This window comes from Talpa europaea (assembly GCF_964194135.1).
Source record: "Talpa europaea genome assembly, chromosome: 9".
Taxonomy (NCBI): Eukaryota; Metazoa; Chordata; class Mammalia; order Eulipotyphla; family Talpidae; genus Talpa; species Talpa europaea.
This window is the reverse complement of record NC_140076.1, coordinates 9,847,126-9,861,604: the sequence shown is the minus strand read 5'-3', so window position 1 is coordinate 9,861,604 and position 14,479 is coordinate 9,847,126. Positions and strand designations below refer to the sequence as shown.

The window sequence follows — 14,479 nt, the reverse complement described above, 5'->3', positions numbered from 1 at the left end:
GAAGAGGTCAGCTCCACCCTCCAGCTGCCCTCTACCTGGACCCCAACACACCAGTCACAGAACAGTGACTGCCTAAGCTCAGGTAGGGTGAAGTGCAAGGTGCTAGCCAGGGGCTTGAGGAAGGGCTTCCAACTTTCTCAGAATCTAGAGGACATCCTGGAAGACAGGCCATGCTCTTTGCTGTCAATTGTCTCACCTCTTCTTCCTTCCTTGTCCTGTTGCCCTGGGGCAGCCTCTACCCCAGTACAAAGCCTCTCCCTCCTTGTGAAGTGTAACATGATGTTTAAATGCAGGGACGGGCCTCCCCGGTGGCGCAGCGGTTGAGCGCTGGGTTGCGAAGCTGCCCACGGCCTCTGCGGCCCCGGTTCGATCCCCGGCTGCTCCCCGGCCACCGGAGGAGGGTCCCGCATGGCGCGCAGACCTCTCCTGCCGCCCGCTGCTCCCCTCAGCAGTGTACTTCGGTCCTTCTGCCTGCTCTGCTCCCCGCTCTGGCTCTGGTAAATCCTCTCACCCTCCCGCGCTTCTGACTGTACCCAGTGCTTGTATAAATAAATAAATAAATCTTTAAAAAAAATAAAAAAATAAATGCAGGGACTCTGCGACTTGGCCGCCTAGCTTGAACCTGCCTTGATGCCTAGCCAAGATAGGCAAATCCATTATCCCTCTGTGCCTCAGTTCCTTCATGGCTAAAACAGCACCCACGTTCCAGGCGGTTCTGGACCTCATGAGTTAACATGAGGGTTTCTACGCCGCTAGAAAACCCCCCGTGGCAGAGCCGGGGCCCCCAGCCCACACCTGGCGCAAGCGGCCCATTACGGATGGAGAACAGAGGTTCCCAGGAGGGACAGCAGCGGCCCCAGCATCCCTCCCAGAACCCCTGGGAGGCACTGAATTCCTTGAAAGTAGAGACTGAGTTTTATTACTCAGTTTTGATCCTTCCCTCTGCACAAGCCTGGGAGCAGGAAGCATCTGTTCACTGCGCTGAATTTTTCATCTCTCAAGGCGGCACAGAGGAAAAGAACATGACAAACTGCCATGTCCCAGTGCGGCCCTTCTGATCGAGTCTTCAGGAAGTTACTTCCCTTAGCATAAGCTCAGGTTTCTCACCTGCAAAACGGGAGACTCAACACACGTCCCTCAGAGGACACGGTGAGATGAGAGATAACGCCTGGCTGGCACGGGCGGGCACCACAGAGGGTCACAAAAATATCTGATTTCAGTCCTTCGGTAGGGAGTCCCTCAAAAATGGGGCTCTGTTCAGGGGGGGGCCTCTGTCTCTAGAAGAAACAGGCAGGCTTGGGTATCTCAGGATACAGATTTCTTTGCCTGCAGGGCAGATGTGTGCAAGGATGGGGTCAGCCCACCAGTCGTTTAGAGACGAAGGTCCCCCAGAAGGACTCACTGGCCCCAGGCTGTGTCCTCCTGCCTGACACCCTTCCTCACCCCTCAGACTTGCAGCAAGCTGGGTCAGGGGCGTCTCTGCCAGACATCAGGGAGGCTCTCCTTCTGGGGAGCAGGCTGGAGGGCAGCCAGGGGAGGTAACAACACACAGACCCTGCCTGACTTGTGTTCACCTGTTTTCTGGTTGGTTTGAACATCAGTCTCATACTCTACCAGCTGAACCCCCCCATGCCTGGAACAGTGTCTGGCACACAGGAGGTGCCCCATAGATGAGCCCCAGTTTCAGAACTGGAACCACCATGACTGGAACCACCATGGACTGGTGGAGTTTCACTAATGTCTCCATGCACGGAGATTCCATGTGCTGGGCACTCCTAACGGTGTGTGGGGTGGGGGTTTTTTGCATGTGATTGTTTACTCCTTGGGATGATTATCATCGTGTCTGCTTTGCAGATGGTGAACTGAGGGCCGCAGGGGGCATGATGGAGCTGGAATTCCCAACCTAGGCTTCTGGCTCTGAGCCCCCCAACACCCACCCGCCTCCCGGACCACAGAGGTGAGAGGGTGCGGGGCTGCAAAATCAGAAGCAGGGGCTCTTAGAGTGGGGCCCAGGACCCGGACAGCACAGAGCAGGAAGTACAGAACAAATCTCGACAGATTCAGGTCGCTGCCCCACGCAGGAGGCCCGTCGCCAGCATCTCTGCCACCTGGGTATTGTGCTTTGCTTCACCACTTCCCACAACGGGCATCTGGTCACCCCACAAGCTCTGATTGCCCATAATTAAGGCACCTAGGATGTTGAGGGACCTTAGTGATCATTTAGTTTGATCCCCTTTTCACAGGTGAGATTAATTCTCAGGAGAGGAAACTGACTTGTCTCCACCTGCTTGAGGTGACACAGCTGGTCGGAGGGAGGGGCTGATGGCTCTGGCCCCCGCAGACCTGCAGACTGGATGTGGGACGGTCCTCTTGGCCCTGGCCTCTGCCACCCAGAACAGCCGTGGCCTCTGAGGCCCCGCTTCTGCAGGCCACGCGTTCCATCAGTCATCTGGGCCCTAAACTACTCAACACTTACTGTTCCTGCCTATATTCAGGGAAAGGTCCGGGCAGAGGGTGGGGTTGGGGGCACCTCAGCCCTGCCCTGGGGGAGCCCAGAGCATGGTAAGGGAGTCAGCAGGCACAGGAGGTCTGCGCTGCCCCCACCGTGGGCTCGCCTGGGCTCTGCTCTGCCCGCTGCCCCCCTTCCTGGCCCTCTCCTTTCGTCAGACCTTGAGTGACACCTGTTCCTCGGTCCCCTGGGCCAATAAAAGCAGAGCCCTGACAGCCAGGAAATTTTATAAGGAGTGGTCAGGCTTCAAGGTGGTGGGAAGCAGCCGAAGCCACCAGACATGGGAATGAGAAAGCACCCAGGAATGTGTCCAGGAGAACAGCTGCAGGAGGATCAGAGGCGGGGAGGGGCGGCTGGGGGCAGGCTCCGATGTCAGCCTGGGAGCCGGGGAGGGAGTGAGATGAGCTGGCTGCTGCCCCTGCCCCCTTCCCCTTGGGGTCTCCCTCAGAGGCTGTCAGAGTGGGGGTGGGGAGGGTGCAGGGGGAAATGCTGGTTCTGCAGTGTTTAAATGCCACTTTGCTTCTAGAACTTTCCCTATTGCTCTCAAATCCTAGGCTCTGAGTTCGCGTTTTCTTCAAGATGGAAAGAACCTGGGCTCCAGCACCCCCAGCTGCCCTCTGCCCCCCACCCCCCCAGCAGGATCCGTGCCCCAGGGTGTTGGCTGAACTCTGCCTGAGGTTCCACCAGGTCGTGTGTTAGAAGTGGGAGCACTGCAGCTAGTACAGGTAGGTCCCCAATAGAGGCTGGCTGGCCTGGATGGAAGGCCCCAACCTGTGAACACTTTGGGGCGGCCCCTCTGCCCACCAGCCTCCCAATTCACGGGGAAGACAGGCCAGGAAAGGATTCCTGAAAGCGTTCCTCGCTGTCCTCCCAGCTCTTCCTCCTCCTCCCCCAGCCAGCACAAGCCCACCCTGTCAGCCCCAGAACAACTGCAGGAATCTGAGCCTCAGCCTGGGCTAAAGGGCCCCCCCAAACACACACTCACAGCGGGGGACAGGGAGCCCAGGCAGCTTCTTGCACTTTCTGCTCTCTCCCACCCCTGCCCCACTTATCAGGAATCACACACTTGAGGGTGCAGGGGATCTGCATGCTTCCAGCCTCCCAGCAACAGGCCTGCCTGGGGGCTCGCACGCCCCAGCACAAGAAACTCATCACCCAGGTGAGGAAGGGAGACTGTGCAGAAGTTCCCCTCTTAATCACTTCCTCTCTTCCTCAGAGATTAGGAGATTTTTTTCACTCCCTGAGCCCGCTCTTCTGGATGCACCAATGCCCTTCTCTCCGCCCTCCAACCCTCCCTCCTCTCCTGGGGTGCCTATTGCCTGGAGGATGAAGTTCATCCAACAGACCTCACTGCTCCTGGCTTCTCTGGGGCTGTCCAGCGCTCAGTCAGTCAATCAACCAACATTCGTGGCCCACCTACTCTGCATCCAGTGCTGGAGACATTATTTGTCCACCTCGTCCCTGGACTGCCTACTGCAGACCCCCACCCCTACCTGGCTACCCCACCCCTTCAGTCTCCATCTCTGGACCCTGCCTGGAGCCTCACCTGGACGCGCGCCTCAGTCAGCTTGGTCCTCTGCGCCAGCTCCTCGCGGGTGTAGATGTCGGGGTAGTGAGTCCTCTCAAAGGCCTTCTCCAGCTCCTCCAGCTGCTCAGCCGTGAACGTGGTCCGGCTGCGGCGCTGCTTGCGCTTCAGCGGGAGGTCGGGTTCCGACTCCACGTCTGAGCCTTCGTCCAGCCGGTTCCCTGCAGGAAGGGGCGGCAGGGAGGGAGCCCAGTGAGAAGGGGGTGCTTTGTGCCACCTGCCGACCCAGCACCTTGTGAGGATCCCAGGGAGAAGAATGTCCCACAGCATCGTCTTGACCGGCCCCAGGGGACTGGTTAAATACTCAGGGCACCTGTCCTGAAAAGTAAAATCCCCCTGAGCTGGGCATTTAGGTTTCTGCACTGACACGGAGCGCGGCTAGGACTCGGGTGTTTTCCTGACGAAATGCATTGGTCAAAATTACATTCTTAAAAAAAGAGAGAATTCAACAGTATAGTCACTGTCCCCCAGTGAACCTGACCTTAAGAAGGCTCTTCTAGGATGTCTCAGGATCTCTGGGTGACCCGGGTCATGGCCACAGCACTCACCCCATCATCCCCACTAATTTCTACCCTGGAGTCTGGGATGGTGTAGGCCTTTGCGTCCTGTACAGAGAGAGCCCAGGACATCTGCGGCCAGTTCACTTCCCCGGCCGGGAAGGGTCTGTCAGGCCAGAAACCTGTTCCTGTCCCAGGTCTGGGCCAGGGAGGCTGCAGGAAGGGCTTGATCAAGCTCCTCAGCTGTTGAGGCTAAGGACACCCTGGGGCTGAACTGCCCCCCTGGCCCCACCAACAATGTACCTCTTGCCCATCTCTGATCCAGCAGAGCCGGGAGGTACCTAGCCAGGGCTCTGAAGTTGTAGCCCCAGTTGCCCCGGGGGGGGGGGGGGAGCTGTGGGGAATGTGGATGAGGAGATCAATGAGAAGGGAGTCCCAAGGAAGAGAGAAAAGGAGAAGCAATTAGAGGTGATTGTTTTCCTCTCTTCTCCCCCTGCTCTTCTCTTTTCTCCTTTGCCTCCTTTCTCTTTCCCCCCGGCCCTTCCCATCTCCACCCCTGGCATTCCCGGAGCACTTGTCACTCATCCATTCACCAGATCAGGGGAGCCCCGGCTCGTGCCAGGCATGGCCTAGCTGCCTGGGACCTGAGGCCTGCTCCCTGTGTCTGGACACTCATTCTGGGTGCAACTAGAAGAGCCTCCAAGATCATGTGCTCACACTACAGAGGGAGAAACTGAGTCACAGAGAAGCAGAGCCAAAGGCCTACCGCCTCCCTGGAGGTGTGCACACCAGCACTGGAGCTGTGCTCTCCTGTCCTCACCTCTGTTCAGCTCTTCAAGTGTCAGCGACACAAATAAGTTCAGGCTCTTCCCAAAGGAACCACTCCCCCATCTGCCCCCCAAACACCAACTACAACTTCTTGGGGGTCAAGAGGAGGTCAGGTGGAGGTGAAGGGATAGGCCTTCTGGGGAAGAGCTGAGCTGAGCGAAGGCCACAATGGGTGACGGTATCCTGGGGTGCTCCCTTGGTGAGCAGGTCACCCAGCCCTGGGCAGCGCCCCTCAGTTCTGGCTCCTTTCTCTCCATCTTGTACCTTGGCCAGTGGGGGTGGGGATCATCCCTGCCTTTCATGTCCACTGCCCCTGAGGTGACATCACACAAGGGAACCAACGGCAAGGGAGCCCCCTCAGCCTTGTCTGCCTTGGCCTTAAAAGCAGAGACCAGCCCCTCCTCTGCCCCTGCCCGGCCCAGAGGAGGCCAAGGTGGGCACTGCCCGTCCCTGGGCCTTCCCAGCATGTCTGGGGCTCAGCGCCAAACACAACTAACCCCAAGGATTCATTTCCTGAAACTCACTGCAGAACCTCAATTTTCTGACAGGGACAGGGAGCCCTGGCCCGCGGGGGCCTCTGGGCGGGGGGTGGGGGTGGGGGGAAGCAGAGATTGGCAGCCGGGGCAGGAGGCCAGCCCGCAGATGGGGCAGGGGCACCGACTGGGCGGGAAGGCGAGCCTCAAGCTCAGACAGGAGCTGCGAGGGATGGGGGAGCACCCTGGGCAGAGTCCTCCAAGCTGTGAGGCCAGAGGGGGAGGAGCAGAAGGGAAGACGGAGGAGGCCCAGCCCAGCCCAGCCCAGCCCTGCCCTGGAGAAACCCTGGTCTGATAAGGTCTCCTCTCCGTTCTCGGGCAGCCCTGCCCACTAGAACTTTCTGTGATGGCAGAAACGCAAGCTTTGTATAGTCCAGTGGGATCGAATCACACGTGGGACGGAATGACTGCCGATTTGGGGTTTTCATGGGCTTTAATTCAGATTTGCCCCGCTCCCTGGGCCGGTGGGGCCACGCAGGACGGCGGGTCTTCAATCCCCCGTTCTGGAGACGGGGCGGGGCGCGGCTGGGCTAAGCAGCCTCTGGCTGGAATGAGACGGGCTCCTTGCGTTTTGGGATATTTATTTTTAGGGTTCCTATTTTAGGACATGATACTCGTGTTCTATGTACAAAAGCACGAGTCTCCTTGAATTCGGGTTTGAAACCATCCTTCCAGAAGGAACATCGCTTTACAATGTTATTGTTCAGGTGCACGGCCTTCCAAATCAACACCAGCTGGCTCTCTCTTGGCTCTTTTATGCTTTCTACCCGCGCCCTCGAGGACTCACAGCTTTCTAGACTCATCGTGGAACTGAGTCTATGCCCACTTCACCTCCTGAACCCGCTCACCCCTTCTGCAGCCCGGATTTGGGGCTCCAGGGCCTGGACCCAACCCTGGCCGACTGCAGCAGGCAAAGAGGGCCAGAGGCCTCTGTTGTTTGAAAGGATCTGGAATGGTCCTCCAGGATGCTGGCGGTTGTCATAACAACCCTCTGGCTGCTGAGTGGGGAGAGCGAGGCTCGTTCCCACTGGCGGGGAGATCCAGGGAGACAAGGGAACTGGACCACAGTCTGTTTGTTACTCCAGGCCCCTGAGAAAGATGTGCCAGCCCCCTCTCTGTCTGGCCCAGGCGGGGAAGAGACCCACATTCTGAGTCTGTGCCGTTCTCTCTGGGCCAGCCCCACTCAGGTCTGTGAAGCTGGGGCTGCTGGTCTTTTACAGAGAGGGAGAGGGAGGCTCAGAGAGGTTCAGTAACTAGATGGAGCCCACACAGCCTGTAAGTACATGCTCCCGCCGGGAAGGGGTGGGGGAAAGGACAGGTTGGGAGGGAGTTTGGGGACCCTGTGGGGTGGCTCTGATCTACTCAACAGCCCTGGTCTGGGAGCCTGACTCCTGATTGGGCTCTGTCTCAACCCTGCTGTGTGGCCTTGGACAAGTCACTTCCCCTCTCTGGACTTCAGGGTCGCAGCTGTAAAGGTGACGAGAAGGATCTACCCCCGCGGGGCTCACTGGATGGCTGAGGATGGACTAACCTGAAGGCTACGGGAGTGACTTGGAGCCTTTAGAGGGTCCATGAAGGTCATTATCATTGTTCTCTTATTTTTACTGATGACAGAAAAGGGCAGAGGGTGGAAAGCAGGACCCGCACAGACAGTGGGGAGGGACACAGAAGCCCGAGCTGCCGCCTCGCCCAGTTTCCCCATGATTCCCTTCCCCCTCCCGCCCCTGGGAGCCCTTGAGTCTCAGACCTAAATTCATCAGCAGGATTAGGTAGATTTGGCCAGAGAGAGGCCCTGCTGAGTCCTCCACACGCCTAGAGCTGATTGCCTCTTGGTGAAGCCCAGGCCGCCAGCACGGGGAGGGGACACTTGGGCAGAGTGGACATGGGGGCGCATTCATTAAACAGAGGCTCTGGGCCAGCTGCAGCTCCTGCCCTCCTGTTCCCCAGCAGCTGTGGGATGGAAAGTTCCCATGGGGGGCGGGACCAGCTTGAGGCAGGTCTGGAAGCAGCCCCAGGAAAGGGATGAGGAGGGAACCCTCCCTATGGGTTCCCGAATCCCTCTCTGTCCAGGGCTGTGGGGGTCCAATGCAAGGCAGGAAGAGCACATCCCTGCCTGGGCCCTCTCCAGCTTATGGGAGAAAATAGCTGCTTTAGGGCGCTCCCAAACTGATGGAGGAGGTGTCAGCCCGTCTTGGGTTTGCCCCAGGGTGGCGGGGGACACCGCCTCCGGAAGCGGAAGCGCTGGCACTGGCACAGCGCCAAAGCAGCCATGTGACTTGAAAGTGGTGCAGAGCGGCCTGAGGCTGGAATGAGGGACGGGGCGACAGGAGCCGTGTGGCTGGTCAGAGCGTGAGGGTGGGCGAGAAGGAGGTCTGTTCAGGCAGCCCAGCCCCAGCCAGGCGGCTGGAAAGCCATTGGGAGGTGGCTCTCCCGGCCTCTCCCCAGCCTCTGGCCCTCCCTTCAAGGCTTTCACAGCCACAGACTTAGAAGCTTCTGCTATGCCAGGGAGGCCCACCACCACCCACCCCGCCCAGTGTCCAGCCTCGCTGGCTCACATCTCTGAACCTCCTCTGCTTGGGACGCCTCCCCCTTTCCGCCAGCACACTCCTACTCACCCCACAGAACCCAGCTCATGGGTCGCCTCCCCCAGCAAGGCTGCCTGGGTCTTCCTGGGACTCTCAAAGCTCATCAGGAGACAAACTTGCCTGTTCGTGGGTCCCTCGTCCCACTGAACTGAGAGAGCCCGAGTGAAGTGGGGACACTGCCTGGCACGCAGCGGGCACTCGGCCAAGGCTTCTGAAACAAGGGGCTTGGCAGAGTGAGGGCAAAGTTCCTTTTAAACTCTGACGCATGGCACAGGATCGCCCTACACTTGTGCACAGCCCTCTACAGTTTGGGTGCCTTCCTCGCTCCAAGGCAGTCACTCCGAGAACCCAGAGGGTCCAGCAGGCAGCCCTAGCCCCATTTTACAGCTGTCAGTGGAGGCCCAGGCAGTGAGGCGGGAGGGAAGCCAGGACGCAGGAGTCCCCGCACAGACAGCGTCAATGCTGCCACCTTGACTTCCCCAGTGAAGGAGGATCCCACTTCTGATCACGAAACCAAGGTGGTTTCTTCCCCACCCTGCAGACCCCTCCCCCAAACTTCCCTTTACCAGAGGAAAAGCCGGCACACGAGTGAGCTGGTCACAAGTCTCTGGCCCTAACCACCTCGGTGAAGGCAGGGGAGGGATGACCCACTTCCAGACCCCAGATCAGGTGGAGCCAGCAGTGGCCTGGAGGTTGGGGCCCTCTGCCTCCCCACTCCCACTCCCGCGCGCCCCCTCCCTGCTGCCGCCCATCCAGCCTTTATTACAGTTTAACATAGGCCGGCGAGGAGCTGCGGCAGAGAAACGAATCACATAATAGTTGATATGCGTTTTAATCAAGTAATTCGGGCAGAGCCGAGAGCTGGCGAGTGTGGGCTGGGTGTCCCTGAATACCAAGCAGGCCTGGGCTCGGGTCTCGGAAAATGGAAAAGTCATTTACAGCTCAGTTGGGGGCCTGGGGAGCCAGGGCCATGGCAGGCGCCTCCTGGCCCCTCCATGCGAACTGCTCAGCTGTAACCAGCACGTGGGCGTGTGTGTGTGTGTGTGTGTGTGAGTGTGTGTGTGTGTGTGTGTGTGTGTGTGTGTGAGTGATGGGGGGGTGTCTGCAGGAGTCAGCCTCACTCAGGGCCTGAGCTACGGGGATCTGATGGAGCAGGGCAGCAGGACCCCATCACACCTCCCCGGAAGCATTTCCCTCCTGCCCATTGATCTCTCCCAAATTTCTCTTGGGTGTGCAACTCAGAGTCACCGTCCAGGCCGCCCAGTGTGGGCCTGGCGCCCACCCTCAATATCCCTTTCCTCCCCTTGCCACCTCACCTGCAACCAGAGCAGCACCCGAGCAGAGAGATTCAGAAGCCCCCTCTTGCCCCGCCCTTGCCCCAGAGTCTGTCCCCATCATGCCTCGACAGGCTGATACCCCCGCCCCCTCATCCCTTGCCAAGCGCCCTCTTGGGTGCATGGTTCAGGCTGCAGATACAGCCCGGGTTCCACATGCACAAAATGTGGATAATAATAGGGGCTCCCACTTTCTAGCTTTGCAATCCCCCTCACAGCGCCTATCACAATCAGATTTGCCAAATGTCCTACTTAATCTGTCTCCCCCAGTCATGCCGGCTGTCCTGGAGCCCCAAGAGGAGCGGCGTTCTCATCTCTTATTCACTGCTGAATCTCCAGTGCAAAGTGGATACCCAGATGTTTGTTGAGTGAATGAATGAACGGATGAGTTAATAAGTGAGTATATGGAGGCACGTGAGTCAGCGCCAGGGACATGGGAGCGCTCAGCAAACACGAGCTTCGCTGACCCCCCACCTTTGGACTCCACAGGAGATCACACCTCTGTGGTGGGCGGGGGGGGGGCGGGGGGGGCGCCCACCTCCCTCTGGTCTGAGGTGCCCACCTATGTACTCCTGTTGCTGAGGCCGAGCAAAGCTATCTACACTTGATTCACTTCAGATGGGTTGTGGGCACCCAGTCTCTGGGAGTTTAAAGGTGAAAATTCTTGGGGACTCCTCCTGGCACAGAAGAAAGGGGTGGAGGGAAGCCAGGCCCTGTATGAATTCTCCCCCGCACCCCCGAGATGACCAGCTAACTCTGCTCTGATTTCTGGTTGTACATGACCTGCCCTCCACTCCTCTGTCCTGCTGAGCAGGGACCCCGCCTGGCACCCGCCCCCTGTCCAGGCTACTCCACCTGGCGGCTGGGCAAGGGTTTGGGCCCAGGCAGAGAAAGGGTGTGAGGGAGGGGATCAGGAACAGGGAGGAGGCACCCTGACAGACGGGTCATCCACCCCCTTCCCAACCCCCTCCTGCTCCGCACCCCCTGTAGCTGCACCCTGTTTCCCTCTCCCCTCCCTGTACATTTGCTGTTCAGTCTTTGCAGGTCCTGGAGGCTGCAAGGCATCTGGGGAGCCCATTTTCTCCAGCCCTTGGGCCAAGGCTACAGAGCAGAGTTGCCCCAGAGGAGGGGACAAAAGTTCAGAGTCTCAGGGACCTGCCAGGGCCCTGCCGGGCCACCACCCCGTAGGCGACAGGGCCAGGTTCCCAGCCTAGGATTCCTAGCTCTACCTCTTCAAGCCCCCCACCCCCAGTCACCGGGAGAAGACGGTGTGTGCACCGGCATGAGCCCAGAGAGAATGCACCACGCCTTTTCTCTAAGGGGAGTCCAGAAAGGGCGCAACTTGCCTCCCTGGGGGCCAGGAGGCGGTGGCCAGGTGGGGATCCTCATAGGTTCAGTCTGACTCCCAATCCGACACTATTTCTTAGCAACTGAGATAAGTCAACAGGGCCAACCTCACTGTCCCAACTCAGGGAGAAGGGCAGAGTGGGTAGAGAGTCCGTGAACTCTCACCGTGCACAACCCAGCTTAGCAAAACGTGTCCTTCCCTAGGAGGTCCTCAGCTGACCCCACCAGGATGCCTTTTTATTTTATCTTGTATGCTGAACCATAGGGAGACAACCTGCATTACAAAATGTGGGGCCACAAGCTCTGATCCCAGCTTGTGTTAATAGCATAGTCCTGTTCTCAGACACCAGAGGGCACCATTTCAACATTCCTGCCAGGAAGGGGCATATGCAGGAAGAAGGAAGTAGTACTGCTGGAAATGGTACTGTGTAGCTGAAGTGCCAGAATTCAGAGCCATGTTTTTCCCAGGATGGAGCCAGAGCTCTTTCTGCAGTGAATCATCGACCAAGCACAAGTCACACACGCAGAGGGCTGGAACCCACTGAGCCAAGGGCACTAAGTCAGGAAAGACTGCCCAGGAGCAGAGTTCACAGCTAAGGTTCCCCTGTCTCAATGCAAGAGGGTGAAACTGAAGATGGCATGAGGACCCTTCCAGCTCAGTCTCTGGAACCTGTTGGCGTCATATGCAGCAAATAGCAGCTGCGGATCAGGGGAGGAAGGGGGACATTTTAGCAGGTGCCTATAGGCAGGAGCAAAACCACTCCCAGGCCAGTATTGTTCCCAGCCTTTTACACTCTTCCTGCGACTTCAAGACATCTCAGAAACAATCACCCTTTTTCCTTCACTACCTCGTTGTGCTGTTTCACTTTTTACTCCCCAATTTCCTTTAACACAACAGGAGCAGCCATCGGTGGCAGGCAGACAGCAGCCTCACTACGTCAACTCCTGAAAGAGGTTTTAGGGTGCGGCCGAGGCAGCCACCAAGGGCAAGTGGGAAGAGAAACTGTGGGGTCAGGAGGAGCTGGGGGTCAATTCTTGATCTGCCTCCCAAGAGCTATAGATACTGGATGAGTCGGTCAACCCAAATTTCATTTTCTTCATTTCTAAAACAGGAACCACGATGGGAGTTGGGAAGGCTGGGAAGAGCAGAAAGCAGAGTTCCAGGAGCTGCGGGGACGGGGCACCTGGCTGACCAGCCGTGGGGGCCCCCACACGCATCTCTCCTCTCACTTGGACTCACTTGGATGGAAGCCTGGCAGGGAGGAGAGAGTGGGGGAGGGGAGGTCTGACCCTCCCTGCTCAGCCCCCCACCTGCTGTGTGACCCTGAGCACACCTGCCCTCTTGGAATCCTATTTCCTTATATGTCTCTTGGGAATAAGCACCGCGCTGCCCCGCCTGCTCCTCCGGTGTTGGTGTATCTGCACTGTGGGAACCCTGAGGAGTACCAGGGGGTGACTGTCACAGCCTGCTCCCCATGCTAACTCAGGAACGTGCCTTCACTCCTCTGGCAGCTGTTTCCTCATCCCACCTCCCGGAGTCGACATGCGTGAAGATGAAATGAATCACCCCAGACGAGGGCCCACCACCTGCCAGGTACACAGCCGGGCTCCCACCGAGGGGCATGAGAGTTATTATTGTTGTTGCTTCTGAGGTGGGTAGTGCCTGCACACAAATGAGAACTTTCTTTACTTCTGTATTCCCAAGAGGCAAGCGCCTTTACCTGGCACAACGCACAGTCAAGGAACGCTGGCTGCTGGATGAACACCCTGGTCATCCCCTCCTTAGTCTCCTGGGGCAGGCTCTGCACAGCCAGCCAGGCCGCAGACCCACATCCCATCCGGATGCAAATGCACCCCCAACTCCCCCCAGAGGAGAAGGTGCAGGACCTCAGGTAAGGGATCAGGAGAGACCTGGAGGCCATGAGAGGCCAAAGAGGGAGCCGGGCCCTAGGGAAGCCAGACGGGGGGAGGCCTCAAAACCAGCCAAGGGGAAACAGTAGCAGCTGGGGCCCCAGCAGCCAGACGAAGCCACCCCGCATGGCCGCCAAAAGGCAGCCGGCCACCCATCAGCGCCCCACAAAGCCACTGTGAAAGGACCATATGCCTGAGAAGTCAAGCTTGCCCTGACCCTCCTTCTCCCCTCCCCGCCCCCTCCTCCATGCTGGCGTCCTGGGGGGCTTTGGCAGCTAGTTGGAAAGTCAGCCCAAGCAGGCAGAGATAGAAAATGGCTTCAGGACCCATGTCTCCTGCCACCTCCCTCCATCTGCCCTTTGCTGAGGAGGAGCCCAAATGTGGGGTGCGCTGTACCCCCAAAAGGCAGCTTGTGATCACAGAGTCTCCTACACAGCAGGATGGGGCATAAAGGGCACAGGAGGATAAACGTGAAAATAGCTGTGACGTGTCCTGAGCTGCTGTGCACCATTCCCGTGGAAGTTGTGCTCTGACCACGACTATTGAGTGTTTTAGTAACATCATTAGCAGGTGTGTCATGATTGGCCCCATTTTACAGATGAGGACACTGAGGCTCAAAGGGGTAAAGTAACTCCATGGCAGAGAGACAGTAAAACCCGGCCAGGCAGCCCGGAGGCCCCTATCCACCATCTGGGGACCTGCACTGGCCTCTACCCCCAGGCCCCTGCACCTGCTGCAGCCTGGGAAGATGCTTCCACGCCTCTTCCTTCTGTTTTTTTTTTTTTTTTTTAAGATCTATTTATTTATTTACACAAGCACTGGGTATAGTCAGAAGTGTAGGAGGGTGAGAAAATTCACCAGAGCCAGAGGGGAGAGCAGAGCAGGCAGACCGATGAAGTACACTGCTGAGGGGAGCAGCGGGCGCGGCAGGAGAGGTCTGTCACGCCATGTGGGACCCTCACTGGTGGCCGGGGATTGAATCGGAGCTGCAGAGGCTGCGGGCAGCTTCGCAGCCCAGCGCTCAACCGCCGTGCCACCAGGGGAGGCCCCTCTTCCTTCTGTTTAACATCCCCCACCCTTCACATCTGGGCAGGAGTCCCCCAAGTGCATGGCGATCCAGTGACTGCCACGCCCCGAGACCGCTCCTTGAATTCCTGTGCCGCTTCTGCCTGTGCCACCTGTCTGTGCTGGTGCCTACGCCTGTCAGAGCTTGACGGCTCACTTTTAATGCACAGATTCTGTCCATCAAACACATATCATAATCCAGCCTGGGAAAGGCTTATTTGGACTTCTTGAGTGTGGGAACTGGGTCTCCCCATCAAACAGGGGAGATACCCCAAAGTAGAGATT

The 14,479-nt window shown here is 58.2% G+C and overlaps 1 protein-coding gene across 2 annotated transcripts in view; it reads right to left on the bottom strand.

Moving 5' to 3' along the window:
* Window positions 1–14,479, bottom strand: part of PAX7 (paired box 7) — a gene marked incomplete at its 3' end in the record, with an annotated part of 91,521 nt that overhangs the window by 36,964 nt on the left and 40,078 nt on the right. For both annotated transcript variants that reach the window (XM_084242719.1, XM_084242720.1), the window contains exon 5: window positions 4,056–4,255. In XM_084242719.1, coding sequence (XP_084098845.1) covers window positions 4,056–4,255 — 200 coding nt within the window. The remainder of the gene's footprint in view (window positions 1–4,055; window positions 4,256–14,479) is intronic.